Source organism: Salvelinus alpinus, chromosome 22, assembly GCF_045679555.1.
Source record: "Salvelinus alpinus chromosome 22, SLU_Salpinus.1, whole genome shotgun sequence".
In the NCBI taxonomy this organism is placed as follows: Eukaryota; Metazoa; Chordata; class Actinopteri; order Salmoniformes; family Salmonidae; genus Salvelinus; species Salvelinus alpinus.
In genome coordinates, this window is record NC_092107.1 from 8,685,106 (window position 1) to 8,700,750 (window position 15,645).

At 44.3% G+C, this 15,645-nt stretch overlaps 1 protein-coding gene across 2 annotated transcripts; it reads right to left on the reverse strand.

The window, feature by feature from the left end:
* Positions 1-1,167: 1,167 nt before the first annotated feature.
* mfsd1 (major facilitator superfamily domain containing 1) lies at positions 1,168-14,539 on the reverse strand. 2 transcript variants are annotated; one of them, XM_071358889.1, is made up of 16 exons: positions 14,336-14,539; positions 14,067-14,119; positions 13,476-13,588; positions 12,831-12,873; positions 12,033-12,100; positions 11,827-11,935; positions 11,607-11,709; positions 7,537-7,635; positions 6,933-7,044; positions 6,065-6,121; positions 5,433-5,589; positions 4,985-5,082; positions 4,678-4,790; positions 4,543-4,590; positions 4,287-4,347; positions 1,168-1,442 (listed from the first exon to the last, which is right to left on the reverse strand). In XM_071358889.1, the coding sequence occupies exons 1-16, from the start codon at positions 14,496-14,498 to the stop codon at positions 1,235-1,237; spliced, it is 1,605 nt and encodes a 534-aa protein (XP_071214990.1). In that variant the 5' UTR covers positions 14,499-14,539; the 3' UTR covers positions 1,168-1,234. The 2 variants fall into 2 exon arrangements, with proteins under 2 accessions (XP_071214990.1, XP_071214989.1); XM_071358888.1 differs by lacking the exon at positions 1,168-1,442 and adding an exon at positions 1,503-3,528 and having other exon boundaries at positions 14,336-14,533.
* Between the last annotated feature and the right edge of the window lie 1,106 nt (positions 14,540-15,645).

Sequence of the window (15,645 nt, forward strand, 5' to 3'; positions counted from 1 at the left end):
GATCCTCAGACCCCTTGTGAGACCATATGCTGGTGCGGTTGGCCCTGGGTTCCTCCTAATGCAAGACAATGCTAGACCTCATGTGGCTGGAGTGTGTCAGCAGTTCCTGCAAGAGGAAGGCCTTGATGCTATGGACTGGCCCGCCCGTTCCCCAGACCTGAATCCAATTGAGCACATCTGGGACATCATGTCTCGCTCCATCCACCAACGCCACGTTGCACCACAGACTGTCCAGGAGTTGGCGGATGCTTTAGTCTAGGTCTGGGAGGAGATCCCTCAGGAGACCATCCGCCACCTCATCAGGAGCATGCCCAGGCGTTGTAGGGAGGTCATACAGGCACGTGGAGGCCACACACACTACTGAGCCTCATTTTGACTTGTTTTAAGGACATTACATCAAAGTTGGATCAGCCTGTAGTGTGGTTTTCCACTTTAATTTTGAGTGTGACTCCAAATCCAGACCTCCATGGGTTGATAAATTTGATTTCCATTGATAATTTTTGTGTGATTTTGTTGTCAGCACATTCAACTAAAGAAATAAGTATTTAATAAGAATATTTCATTCATTCAGATCTAGGATGTGTTATTTTAGTGTTCCCTTAATTTTTTTGAGCAGTGTAGTAAAAATAAAGAAAACTCTTGAATGAGTAGGTGTGTCCAATCTTTTGACTGTTACTATATATATATAGAAAACAATATATAAATGCAACAATTTCAACGATTTTACTGAGTTACAGTTCATATAAAGAAATCAGTCAATTTAAATAAATGTATTAGGCCCTAATCTATGCATTTCACATGACTGGGCAGGGGCACAGCCAATCAGAATTCGTTTTTCCACACAAAAGGGCTTTATTACAGACAGAAATACCCCTCAGTTTCATCAGCTGTCAGGGTGGGTAGTCTCAGACGATCCCGCAGGTGAAGAATCTGGATTTGGAGGTCCTGGGCTGGTGTGGTTACATGTTGTGGTCTGCGGTTGTGAGGCCGGTTGGATATACTGCCATATTCTCTAAAACGATGTTGGAGGTGACTTATGGTAGAGGAATTAACATTCAATTATCAGCTCATGAAACATGGGACCAACACTTTACATGTTGGGAAGGGATATTTTTTTCCACAAAAGTAGTCCTGTATTAGCGGACCGACATAACCCCCCCAACCAATTCCTGCAGCTATGGACAGGCTGGGTTTAGATGTCGAGGGGGTTAAGTGCAGAGTAGGCCGCATCACTTCAGTACACTCCTGCCAGTGAGGACAGGAGGGTACAGTACTGATCTGGGATCTGGAGGAAGGAGAAGAGAAGGGAATTTAGCATCCATGTGTGTAAAGTGTGTGTGTGGGGGAGAGGGTAGCAGTTGCGCAGGCCAACAGCAGACATGGGCCTGAGTTTGGCCAGCTTCTCCTCAGTCTGCTGACTGACCCTCTGACACCTCTCAACTCTACATGGACAGCAGGGGGAGTGGAATAATCATCATCATGGTGAAACTAAATAAAATGGGTCTGTTTTTACAAACTTTTATTTGCCATCCTGAGACAATACTGTTATATACAAAAGTCAATTTGATCAGACAGAATGACAATCAGATCTGGCAAGGATACAATGGCCTGATGTTATTTAACAACCACAGTGAACATCAGCTATGTTACAAGACCATCCGCTCGTTTTATTTATTTTTTACCAAATTGTCATTAAATGTGTAATATTTTAACTGTGGCGATTTAAAATGATGACAAGTATATTATGAATGTATGACTACACATGGTACCTCGAGGCCACGGGGCTCCAACCCTGTTCCTGAAGCACTAGCGTCCTATAGGTTCACTCCAACCCTGATATAGCACACCGGATTCTAATAATTAGCTGGTTGATAAGCTGAACCAGATTAGTTACAGCAGGGGTTGGAGTGAAAATCTACAGGAGGGTTGTTCTCCAGGAACAGGGTTGGAGCCCTGCTCTAGGCAGTAGTACCCATAGAACACATGTTATTTAGAGCTGTTAGAAGTTTGTTAGTTCAACTCAAAACAGACAGTCTCTGTGTACATTTCACTAAGAGTGTCTTTGTTAGCTGCAGAATAGCAAACAGCCATCACAACTTCAAATGGTATATGGATAGGCTTCCTCTACCACAATATTTGACCTAATACTATGCTACGACAAGCCACTTGGTTCAAGCTCAGGTTGTCCTGCAGAAAACGGACTCAGGATTAAAGACTGAAGCGAACCTTCATTACAATAGAAAAACTATCAAAAGTGATTTTGTCATTAGAATGATCATTTGATTTAGTGGTTCTCAACATATGAAAGTATCTCTTGGCAATTTCCTGAGATTGATCAATAAACAACAAAACAAAGTATTTATCCTTTCATTCAGTTGTACGGCAAAGAGGGTTTCCCACCCAATTGCCAATGTTATAGTATTGTTAAAAGTCCTCCTCCTTGCACATAAGCCAGGTCATTTTCACAAAGGTCAATGTAAAACTGCTGCTTTCAAAATGTATGTTGTGTTTTTTCTGTACATTGGGTGAATTGAAATATAAAATGTTTCCCTTTAAAATTCCTTTATCACTTGTGTGATGGTGTGACAGTGTAATGTTTTACGAGCCTCTATGACCAGCCAAGAGCAAAGAAAGGAATTAATGAAGGAACAGCTCTATAAAGAATTGAACCCAATGCCGATTCTGAAATCCTCTAGCATAAATCTGTCAAACTAGATCATGCGTATATGATTACTGTTCAGAATGAAACAAAAGCCGGGAAAGGAGATTGGTTGGTTTTGTGTTCCCAATTTGATGACATTTTCATCATGACGATTATACATTTATGGGCGTATAGAAGTTAAGCACAGCAACTGTTTGTTTTGATAATCAAAAACTTGGAAGTGAAAAAGTAAAATACTTTTCTGAGCAATATTCATTTTTAGAAACATATATAACATTGATAGACAATCTAAGTGCTTTCTAATATCCTGGTTTTAGAGAGAGATGCTTAAAAGATGAAGAAATCTAACCATTTCACCTCTAGTGTGGGTGACTTTACTAAGCAGAAAGACCTATCTGGACGTGGATTATCGGTGAATAACATTACATGTCTGAAGTAAAAGTCACTCAGCCTGGAGTCTTGTTCTAGACATTTATAAACCTTTTAAAAACACTTAAGTCTGTTTAAAGTGCTTTCTGGTGCCCCACTCTACTGACATTAAAGTATGATTGGTGCTGAGGTTTGAGGTTACAAAGCATGCACAAAACACCACTCAGTCATTAGCCAGCCCTTGACACAGCCAGTGGAGGGAGCCGTCAGTGAGACGAGGCGGCGGCGTTGGTATGTGATGTCAGAGCAGAGGGGTCAGCATCTGAGCTGCGATGGGTCAGTATGTTGCTGGGAGGGGTCAGTTACAATGCAGGGCTGGGTCAGTGTGCAGGTGGTAGTGAGTAGTGCAGACACGCCCCCTAGCAGGTGATTGACAGCTGTGGTCAGGTCCGTGCAGCCAGCTGGTACAGAGGGCCCAGGACTGTGTGACTGCTCACCTGGAAAACAGCACAAGACAGGGACAATGCATTAGTCTGGGATACTCAGCACACAGCCAGACACAGACCAACTAGAACCATAAATCCAGTCCTTCTCTACTGCCCTTGTTGATAAGTGAAACAGCTTCATACTGTTTTTCACATCTGCATGGGCAAGTCAACAAGGGCAGAGGGAAAGGGACAATATGTTGGAGAGGAATTGGGCCGAGTAGTGACACTACACACACGAGCAGAAGCAGGCTAGACAACACATGGACCACACTCAGGAACAGTGTGTGCCGAGTTAGGAGAGCCAGAATTGGTTAAGGAGCAAGAAAACCATACAGGAAAACATTATGCAGATTGTCTATCAAGAGTTTATTTGGTGCTCAAAGTCTAAATCTATCTTACTTAATCCAGAGTGGTCAAATGATCTACTACGCTTGCACATGTTAATTCAGAATGTTAACTACAAACCTCTGAAATGCTTTTCTCAAATGTTTTCATTAAACCCACATGGGATCATATATGGTAGAGCTTCTCTTACAACTATCTCTGAGCCTTCAGAGAAGGTGAGAGGTTGGGAAACCTGGTGAAGAATATCACAGTTGCAGGCCTTTCTTCTTCGTCCAGCACCAGTTGGATGTTTAATAATACATTGATAATAGGTCCTTGCCTTCCTCATGAGTGGGTTGAGAACCTAACGTTTAGCGGCTCTTGTCTGTATTGAGTGTGAGAGGAGGAGGGGGGGAGAAAGGTGAAAGGCCATGGATACTCACTCTGAATTGGAGTCCTTCAGGAGTTTGGCCCTGGCAGAGGCTGAGAGGTTCAGATCTCCTCCTGAAGAGAGGGAGTAATGGAGAGAGAGTGGCAGGGAGAGGAAAAGAGAGAGAAGGACAGAAAGAGAAAGGGTGGGAGAGAGAATGGGAGAGGGATATCAAAGAGCATGGTTAGTGATGATATCATAAGGCACGCTCCACTGTGAGTGGTTTAATGGTGTCAGGGGGGCAGGAGGCCAGCTCCCATCTCTCTTACCTCGTAGATAATCAACAAAGTACAGCATCACTACCGCAATCAGCGCCACTGAGAGAGAAAGAGACACACATTTATTGGTTGACTCAACACACACACACACACACACACACACGCACACACAGAAGTGTTACTCACAGCAGACACAGGCGGTGAAGAAGACCTCCAGGAAGAGGTATCCCTTGTTGTCCAGAATAGATCCTGCTGCCATGGAGATCAGAGCCAGGCCCAGGTTCTGGATGGACTGCATGCTGGGAGGTAGGAAGGCCATGCGTCATCATCAACAACAGCAGCATCACCACCACCGTCATCATCAACAATAACTACAACATCAACAGCATCATCATCATCACAGTCACAAATAATGGATAGAATGCAAACGCCTGTAGGTATGAAGCACTTTTCTGGTTACACAGAAAGGGTGTGAAGGAGCAGGTGTACTTACAAGCCATAGGCGGTCCCTAGCTGATGCTCTGGCACCACGAAGGCCACCATGGGCCACAGGGCACAGGCCAGCAGGGAGTAGGACAAACCCAACAGAGACTGGAGGACACAGATACACAGTACCGTTATCAACACTGTTACCAACACCATTCACTATACCTGGTTACCCAGTCACAATACACCTACATTACTATATATAAACACAATCTAAAACATGACTGCATAAGCCAATCCTCTGGAAGCAGGATGTAATTGTCTTGCAGGACTAAACAAAAGCAAGTGTTCAAGGACCCAGTGATCCAAGGTTGCGTGTCCAAATCTGGCCCACAGCTCATCACTACATACACTAGATTTCTAGTGAATGTCTTACTAAATGTCTCCAAGGTCATATTCTGCTGTGAACCACTCTGCACCCTTCTACCGGTAATAAAATGGAGAATGGTCATCACCATGGCGATCCAGGGGTTCCAGAAGGTGAAGGCGAGCAACATGTGGGCTATGAGCGTCGTGACGACGGCACACAGCACCCAGATCACGTTCTTCCCTATCCTGTCCACCATGAAGCCCAACACAGGAGAGGCTGGGGCTGAGATGATGTACACAATACTGGGAGAGGGAGAGGGGACACGGAGGGAGAGGGTGGAGAGAGGGGACACGGAGGGAGAGGGTGGAGAGAGGGGACACGGAGGGAGAGGGTGGAGAGAGGGGACACGGAGGAGAGGGTGGAGAGAGGGGACACGGAGGGAGAGAAGGAGAGAGAGAGAGGAGACACGGAGGGAGAGAAGGAGAGGATGGAGAGAGGGGACACGGAGGGAGAGAAGGAGAGGGTGGAGAGAGGGGACACGGAGGGAGAGAGGGGACACAGAGGGAGATAGTGATTGTGTTTAGAAGGGAGGCAGAGACGCAGTTACAATGTGTTGTGACAGTTCATAGCCTGAGGTGATAAGAGAGCTAAAATAATCCTCATTTGAAGAACTCCTCACAAAAAGTTGAGAGGCACATCCTCACTCTGTCCAAATTGAATCACTCGTCTTATTAGTTACTCCGGCATCTCAGACTGGGGTAAAGAGTTGTGTGTTACCTGTTAATTGCTCTTGCTTCTTGAGGTGAGAAGTTGAACTTTTCAATGAAGAAAACCCTGCAAGGGGAAGACCGACAGAGGTGAGAAGGACAGTCAGTCACACCAGACCAGAGTGGTACAGAGTATGTCCATACTATCACTGCAACATATCCCACCACATTAAGCACATCCCTGTTCCTGTTCTATAGGCATTCATTACAACTCAACACAGACTAATGTACTCTTTACACTGCTATACAGGGCCTTAGGGAGCAACTGACAGTCCCTCAGACTGTTTTAGCACACAATCACATGCGCGCACACACACAATAAAACACACACACACCATCCCTTCCAGCCAGCTACCAAGTAGAGTTGCACCTGGTCCACATATTGGTGAACTGCAGCACATGGTATTGAACAGGCTCCAGCAGCCAGGTATGTATTGTATCAAAAAAAAATCTATATTCTATACCATGTATTTGCTCAACAGGCATCGTCACTCTCCCCGTCCCCCCATATCCCTCTCCCCCCGTATCTCGCTCTCGCTGTCTCTCCCCCTGCCCCCCCCACCCATCTCTCGCAGTCCCCCCCCAGTACTCTCTTTCCTACCCACTCAGGGGGTTAGATTACATGGTCTCTAACTGTTAATTATTTAAAATCAGCTTGGGAGAAAAACATTATTCTAAAAGAGTTCATTATATTCACTCAAGGTATTTTACATGATGGAGAATAGACATTGCGTTCGAGGGGACAAGCATGAACAAGTGGCAGCACATAATCCCTGATCTACAATCACCTTGCAGCCCAAATACCTACTTGTGATAAAAGCTGGCAATATTGGTGATGGTTTTGACTGATAAGACATGATGGTTTGTGTGCTACTCACTGTCCCAGTCCGATGAAGGGGAAGATGGCCACGTAGTAGCCCACACAGATGATGAAGATGAGGTACAGTGGGAAGGGGAAGTCCTTCACATCGGTCAGCTTGATCACTTCCCCTACACACACACACAAAACACATGTTCAACACACAGAACCAGTCTTGGCTAAAGCATCCCCTTGGGAAAGGAGTGCGACAGCCAGGCAATAACCCACAGGAAGTAGTACTACGACCCGTGACCTCCGCCCCTGTCACACTAAAGCCAGCCCAGGGAAACGCTGAGCACGGTAGAAACACAGGCTAACTTCCCCAAAATCTATTCTGACAAGATTACATGGAACACAATGAGGAGTTTGAGGTTTCCCAGGTGGATAGAGCTCCTTAAATCAACTAAATCCATCAAGGCAAAATGAGAGGCTAATGGTGACAGGTAACAGAGAAGGAACCTACCCTCTACCACCGCCATCCTCACACCAACATTGTCAGAACACAGTGGACATGATAACCATAGCACATAGATAATGACCATCATCCCATCCATTATCCTGTGTAGTTCAGCTCTGATTGGGACACACATCGGAGGCAGTCACTGACTGCCGTGTTAGCTCACCGGTCGCTCCCTGTTCCTTGTCGAGGATCCTCTCGGCCCTCTTGTCCAGGTAGCCCAACACCAGAGCACAGACCAGAGAGAATATACATGTCACCCCAGCTGGAGAAGAGGAGAGAGAGAGAGAGAGAGAGATGGAGAGAGCACGAGCAAGAGAGAGAAAGGGTGAGGGGGGATAAAGGAGAGAGAGACAGGAAAATCATTACATCAGCTATGAACAGGTAGGTGTGGCTCATGAACCTACAGCAGCACAATAGGGTAAGTCCTCAGGAGAAGAGCCTGGCAAGAATCTTTAAAGCCCTGTCTAGTTCAGTCTAAATAAGCATGACTGCTTCCTTTGGGACCAACAGTCAGAGTAATTAGATTAAAAAGTAGCTCAAAAAGTTTTACTTTAGATTTTGTGTCGAGAGCGATTGCCGGAATGCTTTTGATTTCTTGGGGGTGGTTGAAGATCTCTACATCACACTCTCTCTCTCACATCGCATCCCACCCTCTACAGCAGAGGGGTTTGTAGTCCAATAAATATTATCTATTAACCAGGTGAAATTTCAGTAAGTATGTGGCAAAATCCAGTAGGCTTTGGTTTGAATTAACAGTAGCGTATGGACATATTAGACCCATCTCACAGGCTTAATATTCCTCTGTGGTTTCTGTAAAGCATCAGCACATATCTACTGGGGCTCCATTACTCCATTGTAATGTTACAGGACTGTACGGTTCAGTCCTGCTGGAGAGAACACAGACTGCTGGGCTCCTCTTACTCCTGTGGAGCGAGTGAGGACACACTCCCTGAAAGAAGAAGTGAAAAGGGAAGTGAGGCGGAGCATCACAAAACTGAAACCTCTTCCATCACGTGATTCATCAGACAAATGACGGGGGAAAATGGTTTATGTTTTTTCCTCTCCCTCCCCTCTTTTCTCCATCCCTCTCTGTGCTGAGATTGGAGAGCATTTGTAATAGTAGTGGTATGGTGTTGCAGGCAGGGCTGTCTGGGCTGGAGAGAGATATGTAACCTGAGGCTCAATGTAGACAGCAGGCCTGGGAATTTAGCTCACTCTCCTCCTGATCAAATGTGGACACGCAACTCACTTACACACACACAAAGGGTGGTTCTGTATTATGTCATGTTATATGTGGATCCTAATAAAATACTAAGCAGACACACACACGTGATGCACGGGTTGACTCATAACCCGCAGTCCCTGCGGTTATATCAGCGGAGCGGGTGAGTTTAGGTTCATTCAATATAGTGTGGATGAAGGGCGGGTGGAATGAAGAGAAACAATGTTTTAAAAAATCCATAAATGTATAATTCTGGTGTCCATCTACAGGCTATATTGAGTTTTTTTAAATCTGGCATTAGTGCCTAAGATATAGGGCCTAACTGTATGCTTGCCAAATACATGCGCCAATCGCTTTTGGGAACTTGGGCAGAAAAATGTAACATCAATCCACTGAGGATCCACTGAGGCAAAAAGGACGGTGTCGGAGGTTAAATCAATAAACTGCAGAATGGAGAGTTGAAAATAAAGAGAAGGGAGGCCAGAAAAGTAGTGTTTGGGAAAGATTTGGTGAAGTGGTGAAAGAGAATGATAGCACTATGTGTGATGATTGTGAGGCGCTATACAAATTCAACAGCCACAAGACAGGGACTTCAAATATGGCCAAACCGCGTACCAGCAAGTCAGGTCTCCAGCCCCAAGCCCATCTCACATGTACGCTGACAGCAAAAAGATACCACTGCAGGTGAAATACAAGTTTGATGATGATGGTGGTATGGACTTTTGTTGTGTGGACTTGCATCCCTTTGACATTGTTTCGGGAAAGGGCTTCACCTCTATGGCGCAGGGACTTATTAACATTGGAGTCCGTAATGAAGCTGTCAAGGCCAACTCTGTCATCCCGCGCAGACAGACAGTGTGTGAAAGAGCCAGAGGCCACAACAGAGAAGGCTACACGGTCTGAGTCAATCAAGAAGGCTTTAGACGCCGGGGGAGCTGCCATCACCAACAAAAAGGGCACACACACCGTGCTTATTTTTTGACAGAAGATTGGCAACTGAAAAGTCACGTCATCGCCACCGTGGAGTTTGACGCCTACCTGAGGAAGAGAACAGAGAACATCCACGAGCAAATCAGCAAGGAACTCAACGATTTTGGAATTCCAGGTGACTGTCTCTGCAAAAGCGTGTCTGTGAGTGACCAGGGCACAAACATAAACGCAGCGCGACTACCACTGCAGTGCCGAACACAGTCCTGAAACATCAATGCCAAGAAAAGGGAGGCATCAGAGTGTGTTCGTGAAGTCACTGAGATGATGGAAGCAGGCAAGAGCCTTGTGACCTACCTAAAAAGAAGACCGGCGCTGTCGCCAATTTACCCCGTGCAGTAATCCAAGAACGTGAGACTCACTGGAACAGCAAGGCTGACATGCTGGAGTCACAGACACAGAAATATGGCAAATGCTCGAGGACAGAGACCAACTGGATGGAATGAAGGGCATTTACCAGGATGAGCTGAGCCCTCACCGACTTTCTGTCAGTCTTCAAGGCAGCATCTGTAGAGCTAGAAGAAGAGAAGTACCACACTCTCCAGTTGGTGATGCTCTGCTTTTAAAAATAACGCTAAAACAACGCTGTGAGCCAACACATGGCGATCCACTCTACATGGTACACATCCGCACACAGGCATCAAAGCTCCTCACCGAGAAGATGCTGCTCACTCAAACTCGCCACGTTCCTGTGCCCAAAATTCAAGACACTGAAGATGCTCCCCAACAAAGAACGAGTCGCCGTGTATGACCAAGCCAGGAGACCGTCAGAGCCATCCGCTCCACTCCCCAGTCAAGTTTCAGCACCACGGACCTGCCTTTCGCCGACACTGATGGGGTTTCAGCACCACGGACCTGCCTTTCACCGACACTGATGGAGTTTCAGCACCACGGACACAGGATCTCAGCAAAGGTAACTTATTATAATAATAATAATAATAATAATAATTAGTATTAATAGGCCTAGTCTTATTAAATATTCACTTTACAGTTGGAAATGCAAGCAACTACTCCGTAAAGAGACCAAGATTTAACTTCACGGACGAGAGAGGCCGAAGAGATCGACGAAATCCAGAGGTACAAAGCACTCACTTTTCCCTGGAGGATTGTGTGGAGGAAAGTTTGCTTGCTTTCTGGGAGAAGCAGGAGCGGAGCGTACCTTCCCTCAACTCCGGTCTCTTGCAAAGAGAATTCTCTGCATTCCAGCATCAAGCACATCGAGTGAACACGCCTTCGAGTGAACACGCCTTCGAGTGAACACGCCTTCGAGTGAACACGCCTTCGAGTGAACACGCCTTCGAGTGAACACGCCTTCGAGTGAACACGCCTTCGAGTGAACACGCCTGCTGGGCACGTTATTGAATCCAGGCGCAACCGACTGAAACCTGGCCCAGTGGACTCTATTCTGTTTCTTAAATTAACTGTGCTGCAAAAAAAAGCAAGACAAAGTAGGCAATTATAGCCTCCTAACTGGTCAGTGGGTACTTTCATTTTCTAAACTTTGTTGTGTTGTAGCCAATTGATTTTTGAAGCCAATTTTTTATTTTTTTTCCATTAATTCATATACCGGTATAGGATATTAGCCCACACAGGCGGTCGGCCTACAAGATGTCCATTTATTGTTTCCTTTCAGTAAAATGCTAGGCTACTGTTCAATAGGCCTAAGAATTTACAATTGCTCAAGAAAATTGTTCATTAAATGTAAAAAAAATTAAATGTTTTTAAAAGACAAGAGATCCATTCATTGTTTCACATTTGGTTTTGTTTCAGTAAAACAATAGGCTACTGTTCAATAGGTGCAATGCTTTTTAAATGCTCAAGAGAAATGTAATGGTTCAATAACATTTGCAAGACAAAAATATATATCGATTTTCGATATTTGCGGGCTAGGGTCATGTGTAGGGCTCAGATTTTCACATAGTAACCCATCTGGAATCGCCCTACTATCAATTGCTGGTGGGTGCGGCTGAACAAACAGCTGACCCCCACATCACTAAACACATACACAAACACTTTTAACTCACCGATCATGAGCGAGACTCCCAGAGTGGTGTGTCCTGTGGAGCCTACCAGGTCAGCGACACGGTTGTACACCCAGCCCATGATGTTCATGTTGACAGTGCTACCCTGAGGGGGAGGAGACAACCCAACACTCCCTGATCAGCCACATAAATAACACCTTAAGAATGTGCTTCTGTATCTATCTACATACAGCGTTATATTTCGCTTCTAGCGTGTTCTTACCAGCCTGGCCATGCTGAGCTGAAGACCAAACACCAAGTTGAGTTCCTTCCCTTTGAACCAGTTCACTGCATAGGTGTTCTGGGCCACAGCCAGAGACTCACCTCCAATCCTACCCAGAGAGAGAGCACTTAGTTAGGGGGAGAGAAGTGGCTTGGAGCTGTAACAAGGACTAGCTCAGTGACAAAATAGTCTAAAATGCATCTTACCCAAACACAAAGCGTCCAATCTCCATTAACCAGAATAGATCTAGAAGAGCCCCAACAGCAACTATAACCTGTGGAAATACACAGTGGTGGGAAAAGTACTCAATGGTCAGTCATACTTTAATAAAAGTAAAGATACCTAAATAGAAAATGGCTCAGTAAAAGTCACCCAGTAAAATCCTACTTGACTAATTTTACTTGACTAAAAAAAGTCTAAAAGTATCTGGTTTGTACAGTGGGGGATAAAACAGTCAATTGTCATACTGGAGTAAAAGTCTAAGTAAATGCTCCACATCAAATTCCTTATATTACGCAAACCAGACGGAACGATTTTCTTGTTTTTATTTTCGGACAGCCAGGGGCACACTCCAACTCTCACATAATTTACAAAGTATTTGTGTTTAGTGAGTCAGAGACAGTAGAGATGATAATGCATTATATTGATAGGTGCATGAATTGGACCATATTGCTGTCCTGCCTGAGCATTTAAAATGTAAACAAATACTTTTGGGTAACAATGAAAATGTATGGGAGTAAAAAGTACATATTTTCTCTAGGAATGTAGTGAAGTACAAGTAAAAACCATGGGGTACTGTGTGTAGATTAATGGAGGGAAAAAACGATTTAATCCATGTTAGAATAAATCTGTAACGTAACAAAATGTAGAAAAATTAAAAGGAGGCTGAATTATTTCTGAATTCACTCTACATTACCACTAGAAAAAGATCAACTGAATTTGTACTACATATTTTATAGAAAAGCAGCTCTCAAATACATCTCCATCATGTGGTGTGCACCTACCTGTCCAACGCAGACAAACAGGGCGAAGATTATGGTTCCTAGCCTACCAGAAGGGGAGAAGCACAGTGACAGAAACTGTTTACAAGGGGATCATTTGAAGTGAATATGAACATGTTCGTCACAATGTTATCTCTCCTTGTGTTGCTGGAGATGACAGCCCTAGTTCATCATAGATTCAGATTAATCCTCCATACACAATTACCTCAGCATCTTTTGTTGTCAGAGGTTCATGGTGAGACTAGGGATTTCCTACTGACACACTGGCAGACAAACACTGCCCATATTACAGTAGGTACATAGGCTGTATTGTCCATGGAGGAGAGTGTGGGGAAAAACACACCTACAACCAGCATCCACACCAGGGTGATTACAGAATCCGTTACCATATTATACAAATGTGACGTAAAAAGGATCCTAGGGTGTAAATCTCAACTTATGTATTGTACACATACAGTTTCTGCTCTGAGAAGCAGAGCACTATGCAGGCGTTATGTGACTGTAACCAGGTAGTCACTGGACGCAAGAGGTTAAATACCATGTCTGCGCCAGTACAAGACGGTTATCCTTGGATGGCGATAACCAAGTATTCCATGTAGGGAACAGGTGTCAGTACAGTAGTGTTCAACTAGTAACCTGTGGTCCTACCTGATGCCAAAGACCCTGTCGAGCAGGAAGCCCCCCAGGAAACAGAGCACCACGTTGGGCCAGGAATACCAGGCATAGAGCTGCATGAACATGGACGTGTTCAGCTTCATGTCCTGGTGCAGACCAGAGAGGACAGAGAATGTCAGTGCATTGGTAGCCCAAATGACTAGAAAGGTCTCTTTAAGAAAGCAAAACAAAGGCCAAAAAAACACCTATATGAACTGTGAGTGCATGGACCAACCATACACTAACTGGTATGACCTGATATTGGTCTGTTGTTTACAGTATTAGAACACCTTTGAGCACAATGATAAGAGAGAAAGGTAGCTGTGCTAGTTCTAATGGGTCATTTCCTTGTGACACATTGCTTTGTTTCACTTATCAGCAAGCTTACAACATAATGGTGGTGTCATGAAGAGTCAGACATCCATATAATTAGAATGTGTCCATAGAGTTAGAATAACTACAATAACTATAGTTATTTCCCATATTGAAGCATCGGAGGAAGGCTCTGGCATACAGCAGGCTAGGCTACAATGACGACAGAGGGACATGATGTGACAGACGGAAACGTCAGTCCTCCTTCCTCACCTGTATGACTTGAGTCTGCAAAGCAGCTGGGTTATCATAACAGAAGTAACTTCCTGAAACAAAGTAACGCTGTCAGTGGGTAGAATTGATACGGTACATTCGAAACCAGCTCGTATTTGATTGATACAGTCATAGAAGGCTACATCATTGTGAAAGATAATCAAAGTCTGATATCCAAAAGCAATTAGTTTGATAGTCAGTTAGCTGAATGAAGCCTAAACTCTCTTCAAAGAATTTTGTTGCAATTTTGTTGGAATCGCCCTGCTCACCGAATCCCAGAAAGCACATAAAAAGCAGGACGAAAATGCGGTGAGGCAGCCGTCTCGGGTCACAGAGCGCGGACATCGGTCTAACCGATCCGCTTTCATTTCTGGGACCTGAAGACGAAATATCCTCTTCATCGTCCAAAAGGTTCTGTCGCTCCTCCGCCATCTTCGTCTGTGTTTTGGAAAGGAAGGAAAAAGAATAATACGGCGCAGACGGTCATATGACATACACGTGACTCGTCTCCGCTGAGCGCAGCAGTAAAAGGAGTGCAAAGAGTTCAGCAACAAGCGAATGACCATAAAGGGGCAAATCGCTGATCGTTACATATTCTACTTTAGAATATTCAATACAACGGTGATTGCTAAGGCGGGTCATTCATATATTAGATAATTTAATTCAATTAATTTATTTGACTATATATATATATACAGATGAAGTCGGAAGTTTACATACGCTTAGGTTGGAGTCATCAAAACTCGTTTTTCAACCACACATATTTCTTGATAACAAACTATAGTTTTGGCAAGTCGGTTAGGACATCTACTTTGTGCATGACACAAGTAATTTTCCCAACCATTGTTTACAGACAGATTATTTCACTTATAATTCACTGTATCGCAATTTCAGTGGGTCAGAAGTTTACATACACTAAATTGACTGTGCCTTTAAACAGCTTGGAAAATTCCAGAAAATTATGTCATGGCTTTAGAAGCTTCTGATAGGCTAATTGACATCATTTGAGTCAATTGGAGGTGTACCTGTGGATGTATTTCAAGGCCTACCTTCAAACTGTCCCTCTTTGCTTGACATCATGGGAAAATCAAAAGAAATCAACCAAGACCTCAGAAAAAAATTGTAGACCTCCACAAGTCTGGTTCATCCTTGGGAGCAATTTCCAAATGCCTGAACGTACAATGTTCATCTTTACAAACAATAGTATGCAAGTATAAACACCATGTATAAACACCATCATACCGCTCAGGAAGGAGACGCGTTCTGTCTCCTGGAAATGAACATACTTTGGTGCGAAAGTGCAAATCAATCCCAGAACAACAGCAAAGGACCTTGTGAAGATGCTGGAGGAAACAGGTGCAAAAATATCTATATCCACAGTAAAACGAGTCCTATATTGACATACCCTGAATGGCCGCTCAGCAAGGAAGAAGCCAGTGCTCCAAAACCGCCATAAAAAAGCCAGACTACGGTTTGAAACTGCACAAAGATCGTACTTTTTGGAGAAATGTCCTCTGGTCTGATGAAACAAAAACGGAACTGTTTGACCAAAATGACCATCGTTGTGTTTGGAGGAAAA

Excerpts from the sequence above, each read along its gene's own strand:
- mfsd1 (XM_071358889.1), bottom strand. The coding sequence starts at position 14,498 with ATGGCGGAGGAGCGACAGAACCTTTTGGACGATGAAGAGGATATTTCG. Across the intron at positions 14,120-14,335 it reads TATGTGCTTTCTGGGATTCG|GAAGTTACTTCTGTTATGAT; the intron begins GTGAGCAGGGCG and ends ACTTTGTTTCAG. Across the intron at positions 6,122-6,932 it reads CCCTTCATCGGACTGGGACA|GGTTTTCTTCATTGAAAAGT; the intron begins GTGAGTAGCACA and ends TTCCCCTTGCAG.